Below are 21,883 nucleotides of genomic sequence, written 5' to 3' on the forward strand. Positions count from 1 at the left end.
ATGCATTACCGTCAAAGGCTTGATGGTAAGCTGTTATACCCTACCGTCATTGACCCTGATGGTAGAAAAATGATCAGATACCGAAATACTTTCAAATGAGTCAGATCCGACTAAACTTTAGCAGAAGGGTCGAAACATCAAAATCGACCGCACATCGTATCTCTACCAAAACATCATATCTCTGCCACTTCTCGAGAAACATTAAGTAGCTATTTTTGAGACACCCCTAAAAAAGCTATTTTTGAGACGGACAGTCTCACCATGATATGAAGCAGGCCATAGGTTCTGACCATCTCTAGGCCATCTGCTCATAGTCAATCATAGGTTTCAATGAGTTTAAAGTCTTGTCGACCGTCGTCCTAGGGTTTGTAACAAACCGGCACATATGCTGCTCGCGTCTTGGGGTGCTGGAAGGGCTCGTTATGCACACTGGTTAATGGAAAAGTGGCGAAATTAGCATATATCTATCTCACATGGTTAGGTTTTTTTATAACCGAACATTTTTCTCAAATTTATTTGTCTTTCGGCGATGTTCATCCAGTGGGAGGTGATGTTCCCGTCAACTACGAAGGTCTATAAGATGGCTTCGTCAATCTCAACATGCTATGTCGGCTCAGTATCTCCAAGGTGATCATAGCAGTATAGAGTGTGCATACGTGTGTTCATAGAAGTGAGTGCATTTGTAGTGTGTTAACAAAATAGGGGAAAGTGTTTCACCTGTCAAGATAATAAATGCTTTACATATGTATGACTTATCTTTTTTTGCAGAAAGAATCACATCATGGAAATACAAAGTATCTCAAATATAATAAAAATACATCAGGATTATTGTCGCCAGAACCTGCCGTCGACACGTCGCTCCCCTACCGAAGGCGGTTTGACTTTGTTCATGACAATAGAAAAGTCTTCGTATACGTGCCGTAAGGACAAACGCCCCCTAAGGACCAGTGCCCTGGACCCGCAGTCGTTGTCGTTGGACCCTTGCATAGATCTGAATCATCTGACATCGAATCTCGCCACACGAAGAAGATCCCTAACCTCACCACCCCAAAGGGGGCAACAGGAATCAACATCGAAGCTTCATCGACTACGTCCAAACGGATGAACTAGAGGAGATCGAAGCCCGGAAGACAAACTCGAAGAAGTGTTGCCAACGCCGCACCTACGATAATTAAAAACCATAACCAGGACGACGACACCGAGATTCCCTTCCTCACCACTGGTCACCAGAGCAGCTGGTTGAGGAGAGATGAATCCATGGGCTCACCAGTGAAGTATGGAGGAGAAAGCTTGCCCTATCTGACTATCTAATGTGCACCCATTCCCTTTTTGTTGCTATGTAGAAAAACAGTGCATCCTACTTCTTTTGGACAAAGTACAAACACAAATGCTCATATACACGCACATAAATATTCAACCATATGAACGCATGCATGTAACCTTACCCCTATGAGCACCTTTAAGATATTAATCCGGCACAACATCTTAAGATTGACGAAGTCAATGGCTCATCCCACTTCTCTTTTGATCCTGGCTTTGATGTCAAAAATGTGTTTACGCCTCGTAGGAAAACTTTCATCCCAAATATGCACACATCACTTACACAGGATGCGCAAATAGTATGGACACAAAAAAAGAAATAACCTCATGGTCTTTCTTCGAGAATGAAAAAAAAACTTATGTGTCCCATCATAAAACTAAAACAGCCATAATTTGTAAATAAAGCATGTGACTGAAACGATGATAAGCAAAGTGAGAACTAGTGGCTTAAATCACTGCAGATACCAAGAAAAAGTGCAGTTCCAATCTCAACTGCTGATCTGAGTTTTGCTATGGGCGCCAAAAACGTCAGATTTGGCAATTTAGGTGCCCAAGTCACACAGATCAGCTTAACCATGTATAGATGACAATGGGAGAAACAATCCCACGACTATGACACCTCCATTGTCTAAACTGGGAGAGCACATACGAATTACTATACGGGAACTACAAATATGTAAATACCAATGGGAATATGCATGTGATGTAGCAACATAGATTGGCAAAGAAATACAGATGTTCCAACCAAAACAAATGTCAAATATTACAGATACCATCTAAAGTTTTCCCAAGCCGTGAAATAAGAACGCTACAGCTGAGAGTATCTCAAAGTACATCGACATCACGGCATCGACACAATGATCTATCAAAGGGGTCACTAACAGTGAGATCATGTATGTGCCCAATATGTATCCCGTCATCGCGGTAAGAAGCATGGGTAAAATTAAACTGAGCACCTTGACAAGCCCTGTTATCCACATGTAGTTTCATTGGTTGGCTAGCTATCCATTCAGAAATGTGTTTCTTTCGATCTTCTGATTTGCGTGTTGCAAACTCCATGTGTTCTAGCACTTTTGCGTTCAACAGAAAGAACCTTGCAAAATTAACATCTCTCGGTGATCCATGATAATTTATCAGCACTACCTTTTTGAGATGGAGCTCCAAACATTCAATATAACCAAGTGGAAAATGGTGTCGTGCTCTTTTTGATGCCCCATCCCGGAATAACTGAAATGCGGTTTGTAGTTAGATTGGGATGTTGTTCGACATAGAGTGATTGATGTGCTGATGGCGCAAGAAGAAAATGAATGAAGCAACTAGCCATAAGATAAAGAGGCCTCTAAAGTAGATTGATTGCAAAAAAAATCTCACCAAAATATATAACTTCTCCAAGCAAGGAAAGAATGTCACGAAGTCAATCACTAGTAGAAAACAGGGCTTTGGTCACAGGGCAGTATTCACATTAGTCCCGGTTCAGTCACGAACCAGGACTAATGTGAGCATTCGTCCCGGTTCGTGCGGCTAAGGCATTAGTCCCGGTTCACCTGGGCCCTTTAGTCCCGGTTGGTGCCACCAACCGGTACTAATGGGCTTTGAGGCATTAGTATCGGTTCATGGCACGAACCGGTACTAAAGGTTCCATTTTCAAACTCTACCCCCCCCCCCACCGCCTTTTCAGTTTTAGAAAAAACAAAAGAAAATAATGGAAATGTCAAAAAATAAAATAAAATAAGTTTCCCATGTGATATGTGGTCTAGTTGTTGGGAAAATTTACAAATATGAATTTCGACTTTATTTGCAAAATCTCTCTGAAATTTGTAAAATGGGCATAACTTTTGCATACGAACTCGGATGAAAAAGTTTTTTATATGAAAAATCATCTACTCGAAAAGTTACATCCGAATTTAACTAGGGAACCCCATTAAACATTTTCAAAATCCTCAAAAACCTAACAGAAAAAAAGTTACGAGGCTTTTAAGATCTAGAGTGGAAAAAATCGATAAAAATTCAAACTTACTAGTGGTGCACCATTTGCTAGGTGCGCCACTAGTAACAGAAAAAAATATAGTTTCAATTTTTTTTTGAAAAAAATGTGGTCAAATATGGTCAAACTGTGGTCAAACAATGGTCAAACTAATTATTCTAGAATATTAGTGTTACTAAATAATTATTTCAGTTATTTTGAATTTTGGTCAAATCTGGTCAAACTGTGGTCAAACAATGGTCAAACTAATTATTCTAGAATATTAGTGTTACTAAATAATTATTTCAGTTATTTTGAATTTTGGTCAAATCTGGTCAAACTGTGGTCAAACAATAGTCAAACTAATTATTCAAGAAATATTGGTGTTACTAAATAATTATTGTTTTTTAAAACAATAATTTCAAACTCAAACAGTGAAATGTGTCACTTCATACTCAAGTAAAATTCCTGAGGGTTAATAGGATTGACATCTTACTATTGTCAGGAAAACAACAAGTGCAAACTTGGAAACGAGGGAGAATAGAATCCGAAAGTTAAGCGTGCTCAGGCTGGGGGAGTGGGAGGATGGGTGATGATTAGAGATTAGAGGTTAAAATAATTCAGAAATTTGAAAATCAAAAAAAATTTCAAAAAAATTAAAAAAAATCATAAAATTTTCTTTACCAACCGGGACTAAAGATGGAGCTCCACGTGGCCGCGGCCTTTAGTCCCGGTTCGTGTAAGAACCGGGACTAAAGGAGAGAGGCATTAGTAACGAAAAACCGGGACTAAAGGGCCTTACCAACCGGGTCAAAAGCCCCTTTTTCTATTAGTGAATGGCATCATCAACACTTGGAGGGGACATGCGCAAAACCAAAACTTTAACTGTCCGCACCACATTCATCAAATTGACGGCAACAATTCCCTGAATTAAGTAATACGCGCAAATGGTTAGCACGGAATCTGCAATGCATAACACAAAAATTAAGAAGCTGCTGTTACCTGAAGAACATTGGTTTCAAGCTTGCCTTTGGTGAACCCTTCTGGCAAAGAACCCAAGAAGTCCAGTTTGGGTGCGCAAAGCACCCGGACTGATAGGCCGTCATCTCTCCCATATAGGAACAACTTCTCTAGGAGAGGGGCGTCCTCAACAATGACTTCTCGCAACAATTCATCTGTCCAACCAGAACCAGGCGACACCCCTAGCCTCCTAAGGGTGGACGAGTTGATCCGAACACCACGGGCACCTTCCAATCCACTAAGTACCAAGCTCTCCAGCACGGTGCATCCAGCAAGAAGGCCATGGAGGAAGCCCTCCGAGACGACGACACCTTTGAGCGTGAGCTGCTTGAGTTCGGGGAAATGTAGATCGCCGGCCAAGGTGGTAGTGGAGGGGAAATGGATCACGTAGCAGGTACACTTGATGCTGAGGACGCGGAGCTTGGGCAAAAGCCGGAGCAAGGACAGTGGCAGCGCATACGGAACATCCCACGTTGGCACGAACCGAAGTTTCTGGCAAATTTCCTCGTGCTTTAGCCACAGATCGAACTCGGAGAGGCCTTTGAAGGCCGGCGACTCGAGCCAGCCGTTCAGTAATGGGAAGACGTCGTCAGATTTGTAGCCGTACCAGATCAGGGCAAGCCGGCGGCAGCGCGCCTGGTGCTCGGCGAGAATGCGGGAGACGAGGCCGGAGGGGGCGGGCTCGTCTTTGCGGCGGAGCTCGACGTCGAGGTTGAGCGGGGCGGAGCGGAAGAGGGGGCGCCACCGGGCGGAGAGGATCTGGGTGCGGGCGCCGTCCTCGGTGGGGAGGAGCGAGATGATGTCGCAGAGAACGTCGTCGGGTAGGTTGCTGATCAGGTCGGGACCTTCTCCGACTTCGCGCTTGCCGCTCGCCGGTGATCGGACGCCGGAGACCAACTCGGTCTCCTGCCGTTTTCGCTTTTTGGCTCTGCGGGTAGCCATCGCCGCCGCCAGCCGGGGAAAGAGAATGCGTCTGTGTTTAGTTGGCAAAATGGTGCGGGGATTTTGTGAAATCCAATCTGTCCGGCTTTTGCGAAATCACTAATTAAATACTCCCTCCGTTTCAGGTGTATTTATTTTTTGATAAATTTCATTATGTAAGTTGCATTTCTAATTCCTCGTAATTTCTTTTTTTACCCTTCACGAAAAAGAAAAAGTATCTCTCACCCGATTCTATGCATCTCTTCTTGTTGAGAAAAAAGAAAAGTATCTCTGTTCCGGTTGATTATATTTCTTCCTTTCCTAACCTAAATGATTTACTTGCATCTAATCAATGATTTAACCAAGATTAATTTCATCCAAAATTGTCTATAATTATGTGGCTTACCGTGCCGAAGTAATACATGTAAGGAATGGAGGGAGTCCAATTTCGGAATCGTTTTCACTGTTGGATTTCTCATGTTGAGATCTTCAAAACAAGATCCCATGTTGATAGTTTCGACGAATTTTTTTCACGAACCGAAAGAACGTTTTTTTTCACTTGTTTTACCTTTTCCGAAGAGGTTGTGCCTCTCACGAAAACAAATCTTTGCCTCCACAAGAAGCAAAATTTTGTCTCTCACAAAAACAAACATGTATTTTTCCTTTTTTGAGAGGTACAGCTTTACTTGCAGAAGCAACTCTTTGCCTCCACAAGAAGTACATATGTGGCTCTCGCGGATGAGAAAAATGCCTTTTTTCTTTTTCGAGAGGCATAGTTCTGCCTCTCGCGGAAGCAAATCTGTGTCTCTCGCGGTAGGAAAAAAAATGTGTTTTTTTCCTTTTCCGATGCCTCTTTTTTGTCCTTTTCCGATGCCTCTCGCGGAAGCTAATAGGTGTCTCCATCAAAAGTAAATTTGTGTCTCTCAAGGTAGAAAAATATATTTTTTTCCCTTTCCGACTCTCACGGGAGCAAATTTGTGCATCCACGAGAAGTAACTTGTGCCTCTCTCGCAGAAAAAAAAGAAAAAATGTTTTTCGCACAAATAAATCTTTTCCAGAAAACTGGGCAAAAAACTGAAAAAACCGAACAGAAGGTCATCTAAAACCCAAGAACACGTACAGAAAAATTCAAGGAAGCGCCCAGCACACAACAAGTAGCGTGCTCCAGGCCACCAAAAATGACCCTTGTAGGGCTGCTGCAAGAAGTACTTCTTAATTAATTGCTCTTTGTCTTTTTGATCATTTAGGTCGGTCAGGCGGACACCAAAGTCCTCATACGACCATGCTGGGGAATGTTTTGCAATGGCCACAATGATCAAATGAGTTTCTTTTTCTTACTGCCCCCGGGAGGCAAATTGTGTTGCTTACCAACTGGCGAAGCGCTCTTATGATTCTCAATTAGATTTCAATTGGGATGGTGATCCACCCTCTTTTCTATTGCCCTTTGTTTTGAAAGATGTAACTCTTCTCAGTTGATTAGTAAAGTCTGAGGGTATTTCAAAAAACAAACCGCGTCAGACACCCAATTTTCGAATTAGAAATATAGACATTGTCATCAAAAGTCCGTTTGTACATTAATTAGAAAATAGAAAACACAAATAAAACCTAGATCTAGTGGCCCGCAACGTTGTTCTCGTCGGTAAGGTCAATGTGGATCTGCACCGACCATGGATACGCCACGGTGGCGCTAGCGCTAGCGTTGGCGTGTTCGATGCTGCCTCCTGCTGCGCCAGCTGCAAGCCCACCCACTCGGGCGTGCACGAGAGCGTGGACGTCCACGATCACGAGTGCCCTGCTAGTGGCGTTAGTGGCCACGACTCCTACTCCGGCTGGGGCTCGGGCAGGGGAACGACGACCTGTACTCGGGTCGATTCAGCCAGCACCAGTGGCAGGCCAGGCCACATGACTAGCTCATCGAGCGGGGAGTCTTCGACCACCTTCTTGTAGGCCTCGCCGGTCTCCTCCTCCTCCACCGCCGGCTGTGGTGATGGAGTGCGCGTGCGGGGCATGGGGCATTGGTGCACGACCCAAGAAGCACGTCCAATGAGTATCTTATTAAGTGTTGATGAACCTACTAGGTCTAACAAGAAAATTAATACTCCCGATACTTGATTATGTGCAAGATTGGATAGGAAGGGGAAAAAGAAGAGAGCAATATATTTTCTCGCAAAAAAAGAAGAGAGCAATATATTTAGGCCGTACTGTACTATTAATGGTACGCGGGTTCCTATATGGCGCATAGGGCACCGCCGAGCGACCTGGCGTGCACCCCTGGCGCGCTGGGCGTTCGTTTGGGCCGGCCCATATCCCATTTATTTTTCTTTAGTAGTCTTTTTTCTTTTTCTTTTTCTTTTTCTTTTGCTTTTTTTATTTTCTGTTTCCCTTTTTCTTTTTTCTTTTTTCCTTTTCTTTCTAAATTCGTGAACATTTTATTGTATCGAATTCAAAAAATGTTTGTCAATGTGTAAAAATGCTCAATGATTCAAAAAATGTTCATAAAATTCCTTTTTTGTTCATCGGATTGAAAAAATGTTCATCTAAAAATTTGTTCATCAAATTCAAAATTTGTTCATCATCAAATTTGTTCATCGACTTCAAAATTTGTTCATCATTGATTTCATGAATTGTTCACCAAATTCAAAATTTGTTCATCGACTTCAAAATTTGTTCATCATCGATTTCAAAAAAAATTCACCAATTCAAAATTTGTTCATCAAATTCAAAAATTGTACAATGAATTCCAAATGTGTTCATCCATTTTTTCAAAATATTATTCTTGAATACAATTTTGTTCATCAAGTTTAAAAAATGTTCATCTTATTCAAATTTTGTTCATAAAATATAAATAAGTTCATCATTATTAAAGAAATGCCCATATAAATTTGTTCACAAAATAAAGGATTTTTATTAAAATTTAAAAAATGTTCATTATTTTGAAAACACGAACATTGTTTTTACAAAATTCACTTTTGTTGAAATTTGGAACTTTTCTAAATCACGAGTTATTTTGAAGAAAAACGAAAAGCCAAGGTAATAAAGAAACGAATTAAAAAAACTGGGGCGTTCAGCCCCGCTCATGGGCCGGCCCTCTAGGGGGCGCACGGGAGCGGAGGGGTGTGAACTGCCGCGTTCGCCAGCGCGTCACGCGCCATATAGGAGCACCCTAATGGCGACGGAATTAATAGGCCTGTGCATCTTGTATATTTATTTATTGCAGGTAGAACCTTTTTCGTGAATACGCAAGGTTGCGTATCATTTCATTGATAGGTGGAAAGGAGAAGTACAGGGTAGCACTCAGGGGGGCGTACACTCAACGGCGTCCCCAGGAGTGCGGCGCGAGCATAAGGGAGGATGCTCAGCCTTTGTACACACGATCTAGGTTACAGAGACAATAGATGCTAAGCCTAGGGCGCCGGCTCTGGACCAAAGCCGGGCCTCCTCCTTGATGGTGTGAACAAGGGCGTCGGTAGATGGTCGGAGGTCGTCGAAGAGAGCGGCATTGCGATGCTTCCAGATGCTCCAAGCGGTGAGAGCTACAAGGGAGTTGAGGCCTTTCCTCAGGTTTGCCGGAGAAGCAGCCAATGAGGCGGACCACCACACGAAGAAAGACGAGTTGGCCTCGGGCAGGGGCACCGAAAGGCGACACCAGGATAAGATCTCGTGTCAAGTGATCCTCGAGAAGACGCCTTGAACAAGCAAGTGATCCATGGTCTCGAACTCTTGGTCACACAGCTTGCAATGGGGATCGTGGGGCAGGCCGTGGCGCGCTCTTCGTTCTGCAGACCAGCAGCGGTCCAGCGAAACTAGCCAAAGAAAAAACTTGGCAGACTGTATATATAAACATGTTGTATGTATGTATGTATGTATGTATGTATGTGTGTGTGTGTATATATATATATATATATGTATTAACACAGTACAGACGTAAACGCTCATACATACGTGCATACACTCACCCCTATGAACGCACACACGCACACCCTATCCCTATGAGCACTTTCGAAAGACTGAGCCGACATATCATCTTGAGATTCACGAATATATTACTTAGTGAGATAAAAGTATCAGGCACACACAAACTTGTTCGGCCCGTGATGGTTTGGTCAAAAATTTATAAATGCACACTGCACCACCCACAAACTTGCAATCTGGGTGTAAAAAAGCCCAGAGTCAATAAGACGTCGCCATCTGGCATTGTACATTTTGCAAAGAACCTCAATGTGTGCTGACAGCTGGGTCCATGCAGCCTGAGTGTTTATTCAGGACATTACATAGGGTTCTCCGTAAAATAATTCAGGACATTGTTAGATGGCAATTGGCTTTGGACTTTTTACACGCAGACCGCAAGTTTGTGGGTGGTGAATCTTTTTTTTTGTGAAAGTACAAAACATCTCAAACGTAATAAAAATTGCATCGAGATACCAAGACCACCGAACGACCACTACCGTCACCAAAACGAGGCGCCGATGCGTCGCCGTCACCGCTCCCCTATCGGAGCCTGCTTGACCTTGTCGAAGACAGCCAGGAAGTCTTCGTGCACGTGCCCCTAAGGACCAACACCCTAAAGTTGCAGTCATTCCCATTGAACCCTTGAACAGATCTGAAGCATCTGACACCAAATCTCGCGACATGACAAGAAACCCCAATTTCACCGCTCCTAGACCGCGTCCTAGTGGACGAACTCGAGGAGGATTGGAGTCCGGAAGACAAACTCGAAGAAGTGGCACCATCTACCCAAGCATCACACTTGAGAGGAGAAAAAAACCCTAACTAAACTACTAACCAGAGCGAAGGCACCGGGATTCTTCTCCCCCACCTGCTACCAGAGCGGCAGGCAGAGGTAAGGAGGATCCACGGGCTCGCCGATGAAGCTTGGAGGGAAGGGCATACCCTGGCCACCAGGGGAAGGAAACCTATATCGTGTATATGGCCAATGTATGTGGGCGACGAATCCATCCACTAGTAGAAAACAGGGCTTAGGTCACAGGGCAGTTTTCACATTAGCCCCGGTTCAGTCACGAACCGGGACTAATGTGAGCATTGGTCCCGGTTCGTGCGGCCAGGGGCCTGCCGGGCCTCGTGGGGGCATTGGTCCCGGTTCGTCCGGCCCCTTTGGTCCCGGTTGGTGGGACAAACCGGGACCAAAGGTCCACGCTCCTGGACCACCACCCTTTAGTCCCGGTTCATACCATAAACCGGGACTAAAGGGCTGGTCCTAGTTGCGGCCAGTGTTTAGTCCCACCTCGCCAACCGAAGGGCGCTCACACCAGTTTATAAGCTCGTCCCTCTATGCCTTGTTGAGCTTCTCTTAAAGTGAAAATAGATGCCCTTATACAGGGAATTTCACCTAAATTCACAGTAAATTGAAATTTACTGTGAATTTAGGTTTAATTTTCTCTATAAGCGCATCTATGTTCATTTTTTATATTTATAAAATAAATAAACCTTAATAAAATAAATAAAACTAAATAAACCTTAATAAAATAAAATAAAATAAACTATAGTAACTACAATAAATAAACCTTAATAAATTAAGTAAAAATAGCAGCAGTAAAATAAATAAAAATAGCAGCAATAAAATAAATAAAAATAAAATAATTAAAGTAAAATACATAAGTAATTAGAAATAAAATAAATAAGTTTTTTGTTGTAAGTAGAAACAAAATAAAACAAATAAAGCAAAAGAGGAAAAAAACACGAGCCATCAACTCCATAACCGCCATATCTGGGATAGAGAAGGGCGTCCTCCCTTGAAGATCATGCGTCCTCCCTTGAAGGCGCCACCAGGGCCATGGACGCCTCATACACCGCCGCCGACGTGTTGTAGTGATGAGGTATCGTGCAGGATCTGACACAGGATCACCTTCAGGCAAGATGAATAGGTCTTCAGGGGCACGACGGCCGGCCACTGCAGGCCCCTGCCATGGACGGCGCCGCCCGAGCCATAGCCGCTCGCCAGCTCGCCTCTGGAGCAGTCCAAGCTTATCCGCGAGCTCGTCCACTAGTGCCCGTCGCCGCCACGACGTCCTGCAGGCTAGAGAACGGCGGTTCGCCGTTCTTATCCACGGCCGCCGTTGGAACCGACTCCGGCCGCCTATATAAGGAGCCCCCGAGTCCGTCCAGTCCCTCAGGCGACCTCAAGCCACCCGACCTAGCACCCCCATAGCAGGCAATCGACCAGGGAGGGTCTTCTTCCCCATCTCCGGCCAGTACAGCCGCCGCCGCCCTCCGGTCCATTCAGTCGCAACCAGAGCCCCCCCCCGTCCGTATAGCACCACCATCCTCCTCCCCTCGACCGTGCGGAGCCGCCCAAACCCTCAGCTGCGTCGGGGAACCACCGTAGGCCAAAGCCCCAAACCTCCCGAAGCTGCCGTCCGCCGCGGAGCTCGCCGCCGGCGACTCCCTCCATCACCGCCACCTCCTCGACCACCGGGAGGACTACCCCGGCCTGGCGGATCCATCCCCGCCCTCAGGACCCCGCGAGGAGCCGCCGTTCGCCGGCGTTGATCGCCGGAGCCCCGCCTCTGTTCGGCCAGAGGAGGAAGGAGGCGGGGGCGACTGGTCAAACCTGACCAATGGGCCCAAGGGACCCACTGTTAGTGACCCACGAGCCGGTCCACGCGGGTTAAGTGGAGGATCTGACACAGGATCACCTTCAGGAAAGATGAATAGGTCTTTAGGGGCACGACGGCAGCGACGGCGCCATGGCCGGGACTGGTGACGACGGCGGCGGCGAGCGAGCGGGAGGGTGGCGGCGGCTGCGTGCGAGTGGGAGGCCGGAGGATCACCACTCATTGTGCTCGACATATCACTACAAGAAACCTGTTAATCCATGAAGGATTTCTAATGACATTTTTGGAAACTCTCATCGATGACCTGGTAAAACCCCACAAGCCCGGTGAAAGCCCGCTAAAGCCCGTCTAACCATTCCCGTATAAAAACTTAACCCTAAATTCCCTCCTCGGCCCCTGCATCGTGTCCCACAGCACGTCGCCACCCCTCGTCCCTCCCACAGCTCGTAAACCTTAATAAAATAAAATAAAATAAACTATAGTAACTACAATAAATAAACCTTAATAAATTAAGTAAAAATAGCAGCAGTAAAATAAATAAAAATAGTAGCAGTAAAATAAATAAAAATAAAATAATTAAAGTAAAATACATAAGTAATTAGAAATAAAATAAATAAGTTTTTTGTTGTAAGTAGAAACAAAACAAATAAAGCAAAAGAGAAAAAAACAGAGGAAAAAAAGTATGCCACCTACTGGGCCACCACGGCCTGAATACGACTAGAAACCCATCCATGGGCCAGGATTCAGGTCCGCAGAAGGCCCAGTAGGCCCACAGGCAAATAGTGACAGAATAGGCCCGTAAGCCTGCATTTGAGAGGAGCTCGAAGTGGTCAGCGCAGCTGCGCTTATAAACCACTGTCGAAGCCTCTCGGCTAGCGAGGTGGGACTAAACATCCCACCGCACCGCGCCAGTTCCAGCACAAGGCCTTTGGTCCCGGTTGGTGCCACCAACCGGGACTAAAGGGGGCATTGGTCCCGGTTCATGGCACCAACCGGGACCAATGAGTTCCCTATATATACCCCATCGCCACAGCAGAGCACTCCAGAGTGCTCTGTTTTTTCTGGCCGGCGAGGGGAGGGCATTTGGGTGCTCTAGCTCACCTCCTATGCACATGAGGTGTTCGATGAAATGTCTGAGCCACACTAGTTAATCTTTGTCCTCTCGAAACTCGACCTCCGAGCTCCATTTTCCCCGAGATTTGTCTAGGTTTAGCGGTCCGTCACGTCCCGTCCCCGTCTTCACCGCCGTCGATCGCCCGCGCCGATCTCGTCGCCAGCACCACCGTGGTGAGCCTCTTGTTCTTATCTTCTTTCTGAAAGGAAAAAATTCTTACTTTAGATAGTTACTTGTCTAATTTTGTTACTTTTATTATTCCTTCTTATTACATAGTGCGATGGTTTTGGTATCCGCCCCCGTCGGCCCTCGTCCTATCTATGATTCGGATGTGTATATATTATCTTTTTATAACTATTTGGTTCATTTATTGTTTATGACAAATATACCGACCAACGTGACATAGATTTTATTTATCTAGGAGGTGGTTGAACCAGAAATTCTAACCGACCCTATTGTCGAGAGGTTAAATTTAGTTGAAGAAGAAAACAATTACTTGAAGGAAAAAATAAAAAAAATTGAGGAGGAGAAGATGATATTGGAGTTGCATGTTGCGGATGTCGTCGATGATCACAAGATCAAGATGGATGCAATGCGCTTGAAGATTAGAAAGATTAGAAAATATGCCATTCATACCGAGGCTTGGTATCATTATGCCGTTGGATCAATTGTTACCTTGGTTGCGATTATGATCGCATTTGTTTTCGCATTGAAATGTTTTACATAGTTTCAATGTATGGTTTAATTAATTAGATGCTCTGGAGAGCTATATATATGTTGTTAGATGAGAACTATGTATGTACTTTGGTTCTAATGTGATGATGAACTTCTATTAATTTGGTCACTTAATTATCTATTCATGATGTTCTGTAATGGTTTTTGACACACTTAATTATATATAATGCACGCAGATGAACCGGCAATGGATGTACGGTGACAGACACACCTCCGAGTACATTAAGGACGTGCATGATTTTCTCGAAGTGGCTGAGGCAAACAAGCAGAATGGTTTTATGTGTTGTCCATGCCCTATATGTGGGAATACGAAGTCTTACTCTGACCGGAAAATCCTTCACACCCACCTGCTTTACAAGGGTTTCATGCCACACTATAATGTTTGGACGAGGCACGGAGAACTAGGGGTTATGATGGAAGACGGCGAAGAAGAAGAGGACGATGACAACTATGTGCCCCCTGAATACGGTGATGCTGCAACGGGGGAAGCTGCTGAAGATCAAGAGGAACCAGACGATGTGCCCAATGATGCTGCAAGGGGGGAAGCTGCTGAAGATCAAGAGGAACCAGTGCCCGATGATGATGATCTCCGCCGGGTCATAGTCGATGCAAGGACGCAATGCGAAAGTCAAAAGGAGAAGCTGAAGTTCGATCGCATGTTAGAGGATCACAAAAAAGGGTTGTACCCCAATTGCGAAGATGGCAACACAAAGCTCGGTACCGTACTAGAATTGCTGCAGTGGAAGGCAGAGAATGCTGTGCCTGACAAAGGATTTGAGAAGCTATTGAAAATATTGATGAAGAAGAAGCTTCCAAAGGATAACGAATTGCCCGACAGTACATACGCAACAAAGAAGGTCGTATGCCCTCTAGGATTGGAGGTGCAGAAGATACATGCATGCCCTAATGACTGCATCCTCTACCGCGGTGTGTACAAGGATCTGAACGCATGCCCGGTATGCGGTGCATTGCGGTATAAGATCAGACGAGATGACCCTGGTGATGTTGACGGCGAGCCCCCCAGGAAGAGGGTTCCTGCGAAGGTGATGTGGTATGCTCCTATAATACCACGGTTGAAACGTCTATTCAGAAACAAAGAGCATGCCAAGTTGATGCGATGGCACAGTGAGGACCGTAAGAAAGACGGGAAGTTGAGAGCACCCGCTGACGGGTTGCAGTGGAGAAAAATCGAGAGAAAGTACTGGGCTGAGTTTGCAGCTGACCCAAGGAACATATGGTTTGGTTTAAGCGCGGATGGCATTAATCCTTTCGGGGAGCAGAGCAGCAATCACAGCACCTGGCCCGTGACTCTATGTATGTATAACCTTCCTCCTTGGATGTGCATGAAGCGGAAGTTCATTATGATGCCAGTTCTCATCCAAGGCCCTAAGCAACCCGGCAACGACATTGATGTGTACCTAAGGCCATTAGTTGAAGAACTTTTACAACTGTGGAATGGAAACGGTGTACGTACGTGGGATGAGCACAAACAGGAGGAATTTAACCTGCACGCGTTGCTGTTTGTAACCATCAACGATTGGCCCGCTCTCAGTAACCTTTCAGGACAGACAAACAAGGGATACCACGCATGCACGCACTGTTTAGATGACACTGAAAGTATATACCTGGAAAAAAGTAGGAAGAATGTGTACCTGGGCCATCGTCGATTTCTTCCGACCAACCATCAATGTCGAAAGAAAGGCAAGCATTTCAAAGGCGAGGCAGATCACCGGAAGAAGCCCGCCATGCGTACCGGTGATCACGTACTTGCTATGGTCAATGATTTACACGTAGTCTTTGGAAAGGGTCCCGGCGGACTAGCTGTTCCGAATGACGCTGAGGGACACGCACCCATGTGGAAGAAGAAATCTATATTTTGGGACCTACCCTACTGGAAAGAGCTAGAGGTCCGCTCTTCAATCGACGTGATGCACGTGACGAAGAACCTTTGCGTGAACCTGCTAGGCTTCTTGGGCGTGTATGGGAAGACAAAAGATACACCTGAGGCACGGGAGGACCTGCAACGTTTGCACGAAAAAGACGGCATACCTCCGAAGCAGTATGAAGGTCCTGCCAGCTACGCTCTTACGAAAGAAGAGAAAGAAATCTTCTTTGAATGCCTGCTCAGTATGAAGGTCCCGACTGGCTTCTCGTCGAATATAAAGGGAATAATAAATATGCCAGAGAAAAAGTTCCAGAACCTAAAGTCTCATGACTGCCACGTGATTATGACGCAACTGCTTCCGGTTGCATTGAGGGGTTTCTACCAGAAAACGTCCGATTAGCCATTGTGAAGCTATGTGCATTCCTCAATGCAATCTCTCAGAAGGTGATCGATCCAGAAATCATACCAAGGCTAAGGAGTGATGTGGCGCAATGTCTTGTCAGTTTCGAGCTGGTGTTCCCACCATCCTTCTTCAATATCATGACGCACGTCCTAATTCATCTAGTCGACGAGATTGTCATTCTGGGGCCCGTATTTCTACACAATATGTTCCCCTTTGAGAGGTTCATGGGAGTCCTAAAGAAATATGTCCGTAACCGCGCTAGGCCAGAAGGAAGCATCTCCATGGGCCATCAAACAGAGGATGTCATTGGGTTTTGTGTTGACTTCATTCCTGGCCTTAAGAAGATAGGTCTCCCTAAATCACGGTATGAGGGGAGACTGACTGGAAAAGGCACGCTTGGAGGGGGGACTCAATAATATGCAGGGACAGATATTCTTGGTCTCAAGCACACTACACAGTTCTACAGAACTCTACCTTGGTGACCCCGTATGTCGATGAACACAAGAACAGTCTGCGCTCCAAACACCCGGAGCAGTGTGACGACTGGATTACATGTGAACACATCAGGACTTTCAGCAGTTGGTTGGAAACACGTCTCAGAGGTGACACCACTGTTTGTGATGAGTTGTACTCGTTGTCCAGGGGACCATCTTCGACTGTGTTGACTTACAAAGGATACGAGATAAATGGGAATACATTTTACACGATCGCCCAAGATCAAAAGAGCACCAACCAAAACAGTGGTGTCCGCTTTGATGCAGCAACCGAGAGGGGAAAGGACACATATTATGGTTACATAATGGACATATGGGAACTTGACTACGGACATGATTTTAAGGTCCCTTTGTTTAAGTGCAAATGGGTCAATCTGTCAGGAGGCGGGGTACACGTAGACCCACAGTACGGAATGACAACAGTGGATCTGAACAATCTTGGGTACACTGACGAACCGTTCGTCCTAGCCAATGATGTGGCACAGGTTATCTATGTGAAGGACATGTCTACCAGGCCGAGGAAAAGAAAAGATAAGGAAGCGAATACATCATACGATGAGCCAAAGCGCCACATAGTTCTTTCAGGAAAAAGGGACATTGTGGGAGTGGAGGGCAAGACACACATGTCTGAAGATTATGAAAAGTTTCATGAAATTCCTCCCTTCAAAGTCAAGGCTGACCCAAGCATCCTGATAAACGATGAAGATTATCCATGGTTACGGCGCAATAAGCAAATGACACAAGCGAAGAAAAAGTGAAGACTTTCTCCCGCAACTATTATGATGATACCATGCCAACTTTGTAATAGACGAGTATGATACCATTGTCCGTTTTGTACAAGAAGTGCATCTAGTTTTTGCCGTAACCCTCTCAACTAGCGAGGTGGGACTAAACTCACCACCACGCCGCTGTGCAAGGCCATTGGTCCCGGTTGGTGGCACGAACCGGGACCAATTCCACCCTTTGGTCCCTGTTGGTGCCACGAACCGGTACTAATGAGGCTGTGGCCCCACGAGCACCTTTAGTACCGGTTCGTGGCACGAACCGGTACTAGAGTATCTTACTAAGCAGTTTTTTAGTCCCACCTTGCTAGCTGAGAGGCACTAGGAGCGGTTTATAAGCCCTGAGTGCAGAGACGATGAAGAAGAGGCGCAATGCTCACGTTGCTTAGCTTCAAGCCTTGAGGAATAAGGTAGACTGCATGGAGCTATGTGCAGTGCAGTCTACACTATTCCGAAAGGCATGAAGCAAATCAACGAGCATTGCGCCTCTTTTTTATTTTTAATAACTTATTACAACTCCGGACTTCTTGTGTTCCGACAAAATAAAATAAACTTTAATAAAATTTATGAAACTAAAATTAACAAAGTATTTTCTGTTCAAAACATTATAAGAAACCTCTATTATTATTGAAACTAAAATCATATAAAATTGATGCAACTAAAATTATCGAAGTATTTTCTGTTCAAAATCATTAAAAGCAAAAAGAATTTTCATAAAGAACTTTTTTGATAGAAACTTTAATAGAAAAAAGAATTATCATAAAGTAAAATAAATAAGTAATTAGAAACAAAATAAAATAAAATAAATAAGTTTTTTATTTTAAGTAGAAACAAAACAAAATAAATAAAGCAAAAAAGAAAACAAAAAAACTAAATACATCAAAAAGAATTTTCATAAAGAATTTTTTTTGATAGAAACTTTAATAGCAAAAAGAATTATCATAAAGTAAAATAAATAAGTAATTAGAAACAAAATAAAATAAAATAAATAAGTTTTCTGTTGTAAGTAGAAACAAAACAAAATAAATAAAGCAAAAAAGAAAACAAAAAACTAAATACAGCAAAAAAAATTGTTGGGGCACTGCCTGCTGGGACCTCCAACCCTCGGGTTTGCAAATACAGGCCCAGAAGGGCTAGAGGGCTCAACGGGCAGCGCGCCAAAGTTAGGCCCAGAAGCCTGCTATAGAGAGGAGTTCGAGACAGCAGCCGCTGCGGGGCTTATAAACCACTCCGAGCCCTTCTCAACTAGTGAGGTGGGACTAAACTTTTGGCCGCGACGCGGGCAGCAAGAGGCCTTTGGTCCCGGTTGGTGGCACCAACCGGGACCAAAGGCCGCCGCTTCCTGCCCTTTGCGCTGCTGAAAAGGGACCTTTGGTCCCGGTTGGTGGCACCAACCGGGACTAAAGGGTGGCGTTGGTCCCGGTTGGTGCCACCAACCGGGACCAAAGGTGTGCCTATATAAGCCAACACTTGAGAAATTTTCAGATCCCTCGCCAGTTGCCCCCGACGCCGCCAGGCTGCCCGTGCTCGCCGTCGCCGCCCGCTCCTCGTCGCCGTCGCCCCGCGCCCTTGCCTCGACGGGTCGCCGCCCGGTGCTCGTCGCCGTCGCCCTGCCCCCACGCGCCGCCCCGCCTCGTGCTCCCCTGCTCGCGCGCGCCACCTCGGCGCCCCGATCGAGCCCCCTGCCCAGCCCGCGCGTGCTCGCCGGCGCCCTCGCCGCCCCTGCCCCGTCCCGCCCCCGCGCGCCGGCGCCCTCGCCGCCCCCGCCGTCGCCATCGTCCTAGTCGCCCCCCGCTGTGAGAGCCGCCGCCCCGGCTCTGTTTTTTTATTAGTTTAATTGTTTTTTTGATCATATATATAATGTATATGTGTATGTATGTGGCTATATGTTTTTGTTCATATGTGGCTATATGTTTTTTTATTTTTATTAGTTTAATTTTTTTGTTCATATGTGATGTATATGTGTATGTGGCTATAATGTATATGTGAACAAAAAAATTTGTATGTATGTAGATGTTCAAAATGTATGAATATATATGTCAAAAATGTTTTTTTGTTCATAGAAAGTTTTTTGTTCATATATAGAAAGTTTTTATATATGACAATGGATATATATTCGATATATATGAGAAATGATGATCCATGGAAAAGTTTTATATATGCAAAAGTTACAATTTTAGAAAAGTTTTATATATCTAGCTAGGAAGGGAAGAAGAAGAAAAAGAAGGATAGGAAAGAAGAAAATAAGAAGAGGAAAGAAAGAAGAAGAGGAGAGGAAGAAGAGGAGAAATAAATAAGAAGAGGAAAAAAGAAGAAAAAGAAGAGGAGAAGAAGAAAGGAATAGAGGAGAAGAAGAAAAATAGAAAAAATATTCTATTTTTTCTTCTTCTCCTCTATTCCTTTCTTCTTATCCTCTTTTTTTTTCTTCTTTTTTTTCTTCAATCCTCTCCTCTATTCCTTTCTTCTTCTCCTCTTTTTATTTCTTCTTCGTTTTCTTATGTTTTATCGGGTCTGTCGTCGTCGATATATACCTCTCCCCGATAACTTCAACACGAGGGGGGATAACTTCAACACGAGGGGGGGTCGATATACCCCCTCCTCGATAACATTATTTTCCCGTGTATATATGTCGTCGTTGTCGATATAACCCCCTCCTAATAACTTCAACACGTGGGGGGGGGGGGTCGATATACCCCCTCCCCGATAACATTATTTTCCCGTGTATGTATGTCGTCGTTGTCGATATTACCCCCTCCCGATAACTTCAACACGAGGGGGGATAACTTCAACACGAGGGGGGGTCGATATACCCCCTCCTCGATAACATTATTTTCCCGTGTATGTATGTCGTCGTTGTCGATATAACCCCCTCCCGATAACTTCAACACGTGGGGGGAGGGTCGATATACCCCCTCCCCGATAACATTATTTTCCCGTGTATGTATGTCGTCGTTGTCGATATATATAACTCCCTCCCAGATAACTTCGACATGATGGACGGTCGATATGTATACCCCCTCTCGACCGTGATAACTTATACCACGGGAGCACCCCCCGGCCCTCTCGCTCGACCAAAACTCTCGAGGACACCCAAACCCTAGAAAAAAACGATGTCGGTCTCCTACCCCCTCCCGCTGCGCCCCTACCCTTGAAGCGTTGCCTAGGCCACCCCAAACCCGGAATAAGCTAGGTCTACGTTTGCACTAATATATCCACCTGCTGTCATGTTTGTGTAATAATTGCCATGTTGTAATATTTGCAGAAACAATGGAGCACGGACGAGATGAGCAAGCAGAAGAGGTGTTGGGGGACATAATCTTAGCCGGAGGTGATATCTTGTCGTATCTTAACGACAATGATGGTCTAGAAGAATAGGGTGAAGAAGCAGGCTACGGTGATCGAAGAGTGGAGGAGGAAAGACATGATTATGATGGCTCCGATGACCCAATGCTGGTGCAAGAAGGAGCCCGTGGTGACGGCTCCGGTGACCGAACAGAGTCCGGCCAGGTAAATATATTAGTTAAGCCTGTGCTGACTAGCTAATTGATGCATTCATTGTTTTGGTATGTACACATATTAATTAACACTCGTCTTTCTTCTTTTTTCTAGCCCTCCGGATCGAGCACAACTTCGGTAAAGAGACGAGGCCCAAAGAGAAAGTTGCGCTCGGATGAAAGGTTTGAGATCACAGCAATCGCGCGCGACGGCCAACCGATTGAACCCCTCCGGACAAAGGATGCTTTTGCTACTCAGTGCGGGGTTCTAGTTAAGGACAAGATCCCGATCAGCATCCACCAATGGTATAAGCCTAAGAAGGAAGACCCTGAGGTGTCTTATGTCAATGATATGCAGAAAGATGATCTTTGGACTGAGCTGAAGGCAAATTTCACCCTACCGCCAGAGGAGGATCCGGAGAAGCCAGTTATAGAGCAATTAATCAAGTCTCATGCTCTTAAGAAGATGGCAGACCTATTCAGGAGGTGGAAGAATGAGCTGAAAACGTTTGTCGACAAAGAAGAGACACCAGAATTCATCGGCCGGTATGAGAAGATCAGAGATCACTGGCCCGCATTTGTGGCCCACAAGACATCAGAAAAGAGTAAGAAGATGTCAGCGACAAACAAGAAGAATGCTGCGAAGAAGAAGCTTCACCATCGCACGGGGTCAGGTGGCTACCTCAAAGCCCGGCCTAAGTGGGCTAACTCTGAGAGGGATCTGATTGATAAAGGGATCGAACCAGAGACAATGAACTGGCCAGACCGTTGCCGGACTTGGTTCTTCGGGGCTGGCGGAACCTTGGACCCTGTATCAGGGAGGTGTCGTTGGACGGACGAGCAACTTGCAATACCCGTCAAGAAGCTTAAGCACTATATCGATGCAACGCAGCAAGGGACGTTCGTTCCAGACAGAGAGAACGATGAGCTCACAATGGCCCTCGGGAATCCTGAGCACCCTGGACGGACACGAGGCACGCCAGGCTCCGTTCCGTGGAAGGCTGGTTTTCCGGACGCGGGCGGTTACAAAACCCAGGAGAGGAGGAAAAAAGTGGAGCAGATCCATATTCAGAAGCTGCACGAAAGGGTTCAAGCGCTAGAGGAATGAGACGGCAATCGAGATGCCGAAACTGCCCGAAGCTACACCGCCATCTCAGCGGAGAAGCAGCGTGGCTTCCAC

General features: G+C 45.3%; 1 protein-coding gene across 2 annotated transcripts; it reads right to left on the minus strand.

The window, feature by feature from the left end:
- Positions 1-2,015: 2,015 nt before the first annotated feature.
- LOC109785891 (F-box/LRR-repeat protein At4g14103) lies at positions 2,016-5,323 on the minus strand. 2 transcript variants are annotated; one of them, XR_012189547.1, is made up of 3 exons: positions 4,286-5,323; positions 2,692-4,208; positions 2,016-2,547 (listed from the first exon to the last, which is right to left on the minus strand). XR_012189547.1 is itself a non-coding variant. In XM_020344472.4 (2 exons), the coding sequence occupies exons 1-2, from the start codon at positions 5,243-5,245 to the stop codon at positions 4,113-4,115; spliced, it is 1,056 nt and encodes a 351-aa protein (XP_020200061.1). In that variant the 5' UTR covers positions 5,246-5,323; the 3' UTR covers positions 2,016-4,112. The 2 variants fall into 2 exon arrangements, 1 of the variants encoding a protein (XP_020200061.1); XM_020344472.4 differs by having other exon boundaries at positions 2,016-4,208.
- Positions 5,324-21,883: the final 16,560 nt, after the last annotated feature.

The sequence above is a fragment of the Aegilops tauschii genome, chromosome 7, assembly GCF_002575655.3.
Source record: "Aegilops tauschii subsp. strangulata cultivar AL8/78 chromosome 7, Aet v6.0, whole genome shotgun sequence".
NCBI lineage: Eukaryota > Viridiplantae > Streptophyta > Magnoliopsida > Poales > Poaceae > Aegilops > Aegilops tauschii.